The 11047-nt window shown below is 39.4% G+C and overlaps 1 protein-coding gene across 1 annotated transcript; it reads right to left on the bottom strand.

Annotated features, from left to right (window-relative positions):
* Positions 1 to 4451: 4451 nt before the first annotated feature.
* nptx1 (neuronal pentraxin I) lies at positions 4452 to 10163 on the bottom strand. Its single transcript, XM_015375796.1, has 5 exons — positions 9674 to 10163; positions 9234 to 9441; positions 8127 to 8368; positions 7610 to 7789; positions 4452 to 6260 (listed from the first exon to the last, which is right to left on the bottom strand). The coding sequence occupies exons 1-5, from the start codon at positions 10091 to 10093 to the stop codon at positions 6039 to 6041; spliced, it is 1272 nt and encodes a 423-aa protein (XP_015231282.1). The 5' UTR covers positions 10094 to 10163; the 3' UTR covers positions 4452 to 6038.
* Between the last annotated feature and the right edge of the window lie 884 nt (positions 10164 to 11047).

Genomic DNA, 11047 nt, shown 5'->3' with positions numbered 1-11047 from the left:
TTTTAGAGTCACGGTATGTATCATAATAATATTAATATAATATGACTTTTCTAGAGAATCATTATACATAGACATAATTTCAGAATTCCCTGACTTTTAACTGACTCAGGATTAGTTTTCCCTGACAAAATAAATGCAGCAAAGACAATAATAATAACATAACAGGTCACCAATTTAACATGTTTAGCTCTATAACATTTAAATGCACCTCTCCAATGTCTAGAGAAAAAAATTAATGAACCTTTTTTTAATGTTTGACCTGCATCACTGTAAAGAAGACTGCCATTACTCCACTAGCAGGACCCCCATTACTCCATGGGGGTCCTGCTAGTGGAGCTTGATGAGTTGTAGATGGTTGAGTGAGCAGCAACTGCTGCTATGATCCAGGAGAACAAAAACAGCAACCAGCCCTTCTGACAAATATGGAGCTTTTTGAAAGTCATCAATCAATTTCACCTTCTAACTTAGAACCTTTGTTCCATTTTTCACTTTGATAAAAGTTTTCCAATATGAAACTTTACCACAATATGTCTAATGTTCCTAGAAAGAATCACTCTATATGTTTACATTACAACCAAATAATGAAATCATCCAGGACATGTGATCTTTAGAAAAAAACTTATGAAACATACGTCACCTGGGCAGCAGAAAATCTCTAACAACCTGTCAGGAGCTTCTCATCCTGTCCCTTCAGCTATGTGGAAAGGTTAGTGCTTATGGTGAAATTACAATGTAATCATTTGACTTTCTGCATCTGCAGCCTTACCTCCTCTTTTTCATCATGGAGAGTTGTCAGTCTACTGTTCATGGAAGAGATGGCTTCATTTTTCAGACAAGGGTTTAAACTTCTTTAAGCTGTCTGGATCTATTTTAGTCTGTCTACTTAAAATTCTGTGCAAAGCAGAAATGCAATCACACTTCAAAAATACCTTCCATCACGGCTCTGTGGCTTTACGGCAGACAGGCATCTGCTGTATGCAGTGATTATGTAGCAGGGTGTTGTGGAGTGTGGAGTGGTGTCAAAAGGTGAGGCAGGCTTGTGTGGTCCACCCAACCCAGCTAAAGCTTTGGCTGTTACTCAATGAACAGTGCCCAGAGAGAGATGAGCCTTCTGGTCTCAGTTTAACATCAAGATGAAAAGATTGTTTTCTAGGGGAGCAAAGCAACTTTTTTTCTGAAAAGTTTTATTCCTAAAAGTTTAATATCTGGTGTGTTTTCTGCTGGAGATTAATGATTGAGGTGGGTCATTACTCTTTCTTGAGACTGCACAGTCTGTCTAGATGTTGCTTTTGAAAACTTTAAATTGCAGGTACCATGCCGAATTTGAGGATGATGAGCAATTTTAAGGCAGGTTTACCTTTAGAGATCAAATGAAAATTTCATTGACTCTAACACAAATTTAAAGCAATATGTCTTGTGTACATTGTAAAACAAATTATTTATAGACACATTGTATTAAGAGGATATTAAAGGTTAAAAAATACTGAAACTCATTGGTTTTGGCATTTTCTCTGACAATTTAGAAGTGTGATGTATTTTTGTACCACTGCGGATATGGAGCAGAGCTTTTCAAGAGCTCATGGACCTTTCAGTGAGTGGCATTAATACACTGAAAGGTGCTTGTTAACTAGCATAAACCATAAGAAGAAATGTGAGTGGATAGGTTCAGGTTCAATTTAGAAAAACAAAAAATAAAATTGGGGAGTCATTCAACCAATTTCCAAAGGACTTCGACACTTCAACACACTTTGTTTATGCCACAACCAATTCAAAGAAGGCGCCTCCAACCGTCAGATATTGTGGTCATTTGACTGCATCCCAAAGAGGTAGGGTTTTTGCTCAGAGTTTATTAAAGAAAGGAGGATGACTTTTAACAAAAACCTTTTAACATTTTGCCTCAACTCTCTAGCTTTCATATTTCTCTTTTTCTTTTTTGTTTCATTCTCTGTGTTAATTAGATATGAAATATCGAATAACGTCTTTGAGCTAATTAAGGTCACACTTGGCATCCCTTGTTTAATGAAAGAAAAACCGAAGTACAGAAGTAAATCAGATTTCATAAAAGTTATAATAAATAAGAATTCTATGAAAATAAATAAAATTCAGACTTTGGTTTTCCACCACTACTCAACAGGACTTTAAAATAAAATACATTTATGAAACACATATTATTTTGAAATTTAAGATCCATGGGACTGTGACTGACCCTCTTTGACGTGGCCACAGAACAAAACAAAGACAAAACTCAAGGGACATCAGTCTTGCCGTGCTTTGGTGACGCAGTGGTTAGCGCACACGACCCGTGTATGGAGGCCTTAGTCCTCGACGCAGGCATTCCGGGTTTGAATCTGGCCTGTGGTCCTTTCCCATATGTCTCTCCCCCTCTCATATACCCCCTTTCCTGTCAGCCTACTGTCCATAAAAACAAGCCACTAGTGCCGTAAAAACTAAAAAAAGTAAAAAAGGAACATCAGTGTCAGATCAAACCACATGTCACTGTTTGAGCTGTGTATCAAATAGACTTAATGGGAGACGACAAGAAGAACAGTATTTTTAAAAATAAATCATAAAAAAGTCAGACTAGAATTTGCCAAACTACATGTTAACAAGCCACTATGCTTCTAGCTCTCCTATTGACAAACATGAAACATTTTGCTAAGGTATATCAGCCCTATGTTCTGGAATTTCTTTGCTTCCTCTGGCATAGGGTGTCTGAGTCTCTGCAGAGATTTTTAGAGAGAAATGTTCTGCCCACTGTCAGAAAGCTTGGTCTGAGCTTGGTCTCTTCATGGGTCTTGAAACAGGATAATGACCTAAAACACACAGCTAAACAAACGTCCCAAAATTGCATAGAGGAAACATTGGACTACTCTGAAATGGCCTTCTATGAGTCCAGACCTAAATCCTATGGGGAAATTCAAACAGTAAAACATACATTGCATTGATGGCCCTCCAACAGACTGCACTCTCCTTTAGAAAGAGCTTTTAGCATGATTCCTTTACTTTGACTGTGAGAATGTTCAGTTAGAGGTTAAAATGTTTGAGTCTGTTCAGAAACAAGTCCTTCTCAAGAAAAGAGGGTATGGCTCCACTTTACTTTATCAGGATTGTTGTTATCATCATGCTTTTATGGAAAACACATCTACCATCAAGGTGGTGGATATATCCTGGGATCCACATTATATCATCCAGAAACGGATCCACCTCAGTCAAAGCACATTCCTCTCTTGGATTTCTGGTATTTCATCCTGCAGAGTCTATATTCTGGGGAAACAGAACATTGGGAGGAGGTGACGGTGGTGCTGTGCCTCCCAGGAGCTTCAGTACTTGCTGACATTTACTCATGACTGACGTGAGCTTGAATAGTGCCCTCTCCGCTGAGATAATTTCTCAAACTGTCACGTTGGACTGAGGGCAGACTGCATAAATTCACTTTAAACGCTGGCATATAATGGTTATGAAAAAAAGTATAAGACAGAACAGGAGTCAAATGCAGCTAAAATTAGTCTTAAAAAATGATCTTTGGTTGAATTCTAAAAAGCATATTACATTAAATATGGTTTAGAGTCTGTTTGCTGCCTTTGATGATGTATGAGATCTTAAGTCCCAGCTGTTTGCAATTTGCCAAAGTTACTCTATATAACATAACTCTAAGATGGACTTGCCAGGTATGTGGAAGTTGAGAGTATATCCATTACTTTCATTCTTCATGAAGAATGCATACTTTGAAAAAGAAACTGATTTTATTATTAACCTGAAAACATGATCACCACAGAGAAACTTAGGGTGGAAGAACTACTTCGTTTTATTTAGTAGAGACAGGAAAGCTGGTCTGAAAACAGAACAGTGGAGGAAAATCAGTTAAGAATGTGACAGAAGGTTGACTGTACTAAAATACAAAAAAACTTGCAGAAAGAACAACAATTAAGTTGTTCAGATTTAAACCCAAGGAAGCCGGCTTAAAATTTACACCTAAATCCCAATGGGAATCTGCTAGCGCTTAAAAAAGATGTCCAACCCGATGCTGTCCACCCAGCCTCACTGGACTTGAGTTAATCTATAGAGAATAATAGATAAATGTTTTCTATAAGTGCAATGCAACCATAGAAATATCTGAAAAATACCTCCAAGTGTTCTTTCAATACATCTGCCTGCTGCATTCTCCAATTTTCCTTTAAACAAATAAGAAAACTGTGTTTCCTTACACCTCTCAGCTATTTTATGTTACTTTAATACAGAAAAGAAAAAAAAAGAAAAATAATTGGATCCTAAAACTGAAAGTGTATAAATATTTTTAAGGCACTTTAAAAAATTGCAAGCTAGCTTTTAAATACGCTAGTTTAGCAAAAAGTCGTGTGAGGTAAAACTTTGCAAGTAAGGTGAACTTTTGCACCTGCAGGTGTAGTTTTGACTGCACTCACTTGATAATAACTAAACTTTATATATCTCACATTGGAGAAATTTACCTCTGCATTTAATCCATCCTCTTGGGTAGCAGTGGACTGCCATCGTCGGGTACCCTGGGAGCACTGTGGGGGTAAAAGTTTTTTGCTCAGGGACCCAGAGTGGCAGTCTGTGGGAGTGGGGCTCAAACTCAGAACCTCAGGATTCCAAGCTCTATGCCCTAACCAGTAGAATTCCACTCCCCCACTAGGCAGCCATTTCCAAAATTGATGACTGATCTGATTAAGGTACTTTTTTTTTGTCCAGCTGCCTCCATGACTCAAGTGCAGGACTCATGCTTTATAGCAGCATCAACCTTTACAAGACGCGCCACTGCACTAATATGCATCTGTAAATCCCTCTCTACCTCTGGACACACAACCTCTCCCTCTTTACTGCCTGATATGGAGGAAATGCCCCCGTTTCTCTTTGAAGCACATAAAGCCAGAGATACTTTATGTCATTTGGTATCACAATTTTATTACAAAAATTAAATTCTTCATCTGTCAGTTTTGCCATGCTTGGAGCATATAACAATACAGTAAAAAACCCAGACCCAGAGAGGATAGTAAAGCAGATTTCAACAATGCTTTCACAGCACTCTGTCAGTCATGCTGTTACTATACAGACACTGTAACATTCCTAATACAGAGTAGTACAAACACCTGCCAAAACACATCATGTCAGATAACAAACTGTAATTAAATCACATTTACCAACAAGAGAGAAGAATAAGAAACTTAACCCAGCAAAAAAAAATTCAATAAATGAGGGAAAAACGCAAAACTAGGAAACACTGAATCTGCAACTGAAAACATACCAAATGTGCTGAATATTCATACCAGCCCAAGGCACCCAGGCTTTGTAGCAATGTTGGCGAGTTCACGACATTCTTACAGCAAAAAAAACAAACAAAAAAAAACTCAGAACAATGATTCCAAATTGACTTTTAACCGCAGTCTGACTTTGTGCAATGTCCTTCATCCTTTGCATTGTCCTCTTTATCAGTCACAGTGCAATTTCCGGAGGGTGGGGTAGGGTGGGGTGGGGCAGGGGACGTTGGGCTTTGTAAAGCAACGGAGGGCCCAGGAGGAGTCTTGGGGTCATCAGGAGCTGTACCGCGTCAGACATCACAGCGCCAAACCCTGACAGAAATTGGACGGACAGCATAATCTCCCGCTTTCCAAGGAAACAAGGAAGGGAAGAGGCTGATGGGATCGGTTATTTAATTCCTCACTTGGATTGTAAATCGTCGAAACATAAGGCGCAGATTGCCAGCTGCCAGTCCAAGACGAAAATAAGCCCGAATGAAGTGCTTTAAAGTGAACATCCGAAAAATAAGAAAATTAAAACAGCAGATACCAATATTTTCTCACAGATGCCTCCGAGAGGAATGAGATTTTCTTTTTTTCTTTTTTTTTTCGCCCCTCCTCAAGTTGAGAGCTGTTGTTTGTGCACAGGAATACCAAAGAGTGACATAAATCCCAGATTTAAGCTTACCAATAACACTCTAAACAAAAGTCAAATGAGGACGGAAAAGACAAAAGCTCAGAAATACATGGAGGCATTTTTTTCTGAAAACCAAGAGATACAGCTCAGTTGATTGAGCCGCATGGCTCGAAGGTCCATTTAGTAGCTCCGCCAAATATTTCAATGTTGCTCTCTGTCCAGGAGAAGACGTTACCGGTAGGTGCTTTGCTGTTGCAGGTTGCCAAAGAAGAGATTTCATTGACTGAGATTTTCCTGTTCCAGATGTTTAAGTGTGCAAGTTCACCAACGTAAGCTTGTGTCGCATCAAAGCCTCCTCCCAGCGTGTCCTGTGGAGCAAGATGAGACATTGTCAGGATATGAAACTATATTACAATACATACCAAAGTGATCCCATCTGTTTAACATTTTGTCGTATTACAACAACCAACTTCAAACTTCCAAAAACTGCATTTATGAGATACAGTTTTCCAAGTCGTTCACAAATTTAAATATAAATATGACAGTATTTATGTTGAGACCCCTTTACTCTGATATCACTAAATACATTTTAACCCAACCAATTCTCTTCAAACCTTCCAAAATGAGCAAATAGTGTAGGGGACATGGCAGAAGGGAAGCTAGTAAGAGATGATGAGAAGCTAGAAAGAACATGAAGGATGTTGGTATAAGAGTTGACACTGAGGTTAAGTTTCACTTTCCAGCAAAACCTCACCAGAGAAGGCAGAACTACAGCACATTGGCTAAGATCAAGATTTTCCTGTGCTATAATTGGACCAGTGAAAGTCCAGACCTGAACCCAATAGAGCATCTGAGAAAAAAGATGAAGTTTGCCACCCCCTGAGGTCCTTCATCTATTAGTATCAAACATTCTCCAAAAAAAACAGATTGTCTCTTTTTCTGTTTTTTCTGTTTTTTTTTTTTTTTTTTTTTTTTTTTTTTTTTTGGGGGGGGGGGGGGGGGTATCAAATTAAAGGAGGTTAATAAAAAAGCATCACACATTTTTAAGATGATCATTTATAATTGCCTGTGTAGATTCTCAGTCATCCAAGTCATGGCAGCCACTAAACAGCCTTAAATTGGAAGACAATTGGAAGCACACCAGACTCTTGCTCGGTTTTTTGAAGGCGTTTTCACGCCTATCCGGGAGTATTTAGCAACTCTTTTGGCTTGCACCACAGTTATTTATAAACATTTTTGTCTTTTCATGATACTTTGCAATACTTTTTCCAAACAGTGGTATTAAATTGAGCCCAATTGGCTCCTAAACACATTTATTTGGAAACCATTACAGGAAAGTGACCATTAAAATCAGAAGAAATTAACTTTCACCAAAGTTCAATACTAATTTTCTGCTCGCTAATTTAAGTCTTTATTGCATCATGCTTTGCAGAAATCCTCTGAATGAAAACAAGCCATCAGCTGTGTTTCTAGTTTCCAATTTAGTCTTAGCAGACAAAACAATCTTAAATAAACACAATAGTTAGTCAGCTAAAGGACACATCCTAAGAACCCGCTTGGTCTTATATTCTGACTATCTCCATTTCTAATCTGTTGGCAAAATTAAACAGGTGAATCGTTTCGGAAGCAGTTTCCAAAAGCTGTGTCAGGGGGAATTGCAGCGATTGCAATCACTGATTAAAAAAATATTCATAAAAAAAATGTATAAAGTATTCACCTGCTCTTGTCCCAGAACAAGCACTCCATCTGGTTTGATGGGGTGGTATGGTGCCAGATTCTCTCCACTACCCCGCTTCACTCCATCCTGGAAGGCCTCCCACATCCCGTCACGAGTGGTCCACGTGATGCAGAGATGATGCCATTTTCCATCATTGATGAGGAACGGCAGCTTTGCAACCTGAAGAGAGAAGATATCTCCTGAGTGCACCGACTTTTCATCCTTGTAATAATATCCTGCTCTGGGTATACAATAGCGTGAATGCTCAACAGCCTCTCTTCCTTCTGCTGAATCACTTCCTCTTTCATGTCTCATCTTTTAAAGAAAAAATAGCCTCTATTGAACAATTCATCACCTGTTTTTATCCTGTCTCCAGTCTCCCCACTCTGACTCATCCAAGTATTATAAAAGAGTAATAAAGTCTTTTTCCATCTTTCAGATCTCTAATAACTAATATGTAGCCGATCTAACCAGTCGAATAATATGAACATTGAATGATTCTGATATTAAAACCCACCTTGTCATTGATGAGGAACTCCATGGGGTTGTTCCCCCACTCAATCAGCACAAGTTCATTAGCTTGGCCCGGAACTGCGTAGGAAAAGGGCGTTCCCACCCCAGGTGAGGCGTTGGACTTTATCCACAGACACACACTGAAAGAGTACATTTCAGGAAGACTCCTCTTGGCTTTGGCATACATGTAGTTGGTTCTCAAAGGGAAGGTAAGCTGGAAGCTGTCTGCTGGCCTGGTCTCTTTGCCTGCAGGTGAAAGAGGCAATGGTTTAGTTTGACCTTATTGCGACCTATAATCCCTAACATAGAACAATAATATTTATGTTGTTGCAGTTAAAACATATGTAAGAAATAGGATATTAATATAAATCATATATTGACCACAATTATGTATAATTAATCTATTGTAATATTTACTTGTATGATATAGAAAGAAAGAAAATAGCGTTACAGATTAACTGAATTTCCCTGCAGCAAAGAAATCAGACAGGGCGTTTTACATTTGCATAATAACATTCTGGCTTCTTTCTACTTTTGAGATTTTTGCTGATGTAGAGGATGCCCCTGTCTCCTCCCTCATGCTCTCATTTACATTTAAAGCAGGCGCATTCACGTGTTGAAATCCTGAAAAGACCGTGTGCTCCAGAATGCGCCAGTTCAAAGCGCACACTTCAAACTTTTTTCACTACATTTGACCTCTGCAGCAAAGATTCCCTTGGCATGTACAATCCTGAAAAAATAACGCAACCCTTTTTGGCATTTACTTAATCACATTTAGTTACTTTAACACAATTGTTTTGTGTTAGAAGGGTAGGACATAAAACAATTGTGTTAAAATAACTAAATGGGACTAAGCAAATTCCAAAACCGGTTGCATTATTTTTTTCAGTTTTTTGCTTTTGGCAATGCAATGCTTCCTGATTCTTGTTAAAAATTAAATGGTTTTACCTCACCTTTTTTTTCCTAAATAGTTTAGGAATCCTCGTGCACGATGATTCATTATCAATATCACTAAACTGCATTTGATCTAGCTTTATATTTGCCAACAAATGCGCGAAAGAAACGTCGTTCAAGGCAGAGGTCCTTGCGCGTAATGTTAATCCAGACGCACCTTTCTCCAGGTCTGAGATCCTGTGGTGCAGAGAGGTCAGGGTGGACTCCACTCTGTTCCTTGCGTCGGTCTCGTTCCTCTGTCCCGGTTTGTTTTCCTCTAACGTGTTGACCCGGGACAGAACCTGCTTCTCCATGTCATCTATCTTGTTCTGCAGCAGATCCTTCAGGCTGTTCGTCTGCGCGCTGTTATTTCCTCGACTGTACTGCTGCATTTGACAGAGGGAGACAGATATTGAGATAAAGACAAAGAGGAGAAACCCACCTTGTTCGGATTCCTGTAAAAGTGTTCTTTATATAAATCTGAAGTTAATAAATGCAGATGACTAACCACAGGTTATTCAGAGACAATACTTCTTGGTTAAATAAAACACAGATTTCAAAGCGAGGTGCTCGTTTAAATGAACTTCGGAGCGGTGAGCCTCTCTCTTTTCAGCCTACCTCCAGGTTCTCCAGTCTCTGTTTGAGCGTCTGTAAAGTCTGTCCCAGTTGCGCCAGAGTGTCTGCGGTGCCCCGGGATACATCCCCCATGGTGTTCTTGGCCCCTGGCCGTCTCCCACCGGGTCCCGCTGCAGCCGGGAGACTCTGGCTTTCGCAGCGGCTCAGCTTGGACTTTAGATCCTTGATAGTCTCCTTTTGGTTCACGATGGTCTCCTTCTGCTGCAGCACGGTCTCCCGCAGCTGAATGATTGTGGTTTTCAGGTCTTCCGCCGGCCCGCTGTTCTGCATGGCCGCGGTGCACAAGTCCACATCTTTGGGAACTGACGTGCAAATGAACTGCGTCTGTCCAAAGTCCTGTGCGGAGCCCTCTGCAGCAAACAGGCAGGAGATGAAGAAAAGTTTCCATGAAAATCCTTCCATGGTCCTGCTCCTTTGTGAAAACTGACGAGAGAAAGGTTTCAGCGCCACGGAGCTGTCCTCTGAAAACTGTGCGGCTCTGCTGCTGTGCGCGCTTTATATAGGGGACAGGAAGGAGCGCAGATCCACCGCATCACTGAGGGGAGGCAGCGGGTCCTGCAACACCTACTGAGTCCCCCCACCCCACCCCACCCCCCTACTTAAGGTCGCACTCGCTGTGTTCATGCGCATAGAAGGCGCGCATAAGAGAAGAGAAACGGATAAAGCAGGACTCCTTAATAAATCTAAGCCCGAATCAAGTGGATTGAACATTTTTTCACCTTTTGCTTTCAATTTCAAAGAAAAATGTGAACTCTATTGCTCCCCCACTTGGGATTTATAGAATAGGAAATGGCCACCACTAACAGCCCATTTCATAATTAATACTTACTGACAATATGAGATAGTAAATGTTTCGGTAAGCTGCTCCTTTGTTATTTATTATTTATTGTAATTTTCCTGATTTTCTCTTTCTTTCTTTCCTTTTTTCCTTCTTTCTTTCCTTTTTTCCTTCTTTCTTTCTAAATTTCTTTCCTTCTTCTATTGTTAAATCGTAGTCACTTAGACAGTTAAGTGTCAAGAAAGTTTTGTGATTTAATTTTACTGTAGAAACAAACTAGTAGAACTAAACTATATAGATAAATTTTCTCTAAATTTGATTTAAAAAACACCGCAGGAACGCATGTAACATGGTGGTAATTTGCTGCTGTTTTGTTATTAATTTGTATTTATTTTGTTATTTTGTTTCTTTACCAATTATCAAATTGTTATACTTACAAAAATCTCAGGGTTTGTAGTCAGCTTCAGCTAAACTATATTTGAAGTAAATTTATGAGTAAACGTTACATTATCAGGTTATTAAGATATAAAGCTTCTTAATCCAAAAATACACAAATGTAGCGCATTTCAATTTTCCCT

This window comes from Cyprinodon variegatus, unplaced genomic scaffold (genome assembly GCF_000732505.1).
Source record: "Cyprinodon variegatus isolate N-32 unplaced genomic scaffold, C_variegatus-1.0 Scaffold126, whole genome shotgun sequence".
In the NCBI taxonomy this organism is placed as follows: Eukaryota; Metazoa; Chordata; class Actinopteri; order Cyprinodontiformes; family Cyprinodontidae; genus Cyprinodon; species Cyprinodon variegatus.
Note: the sequence above shows the minus strand (reverse complement) of the source record. Positions and strands in the feature narration are given on the sequence as shown.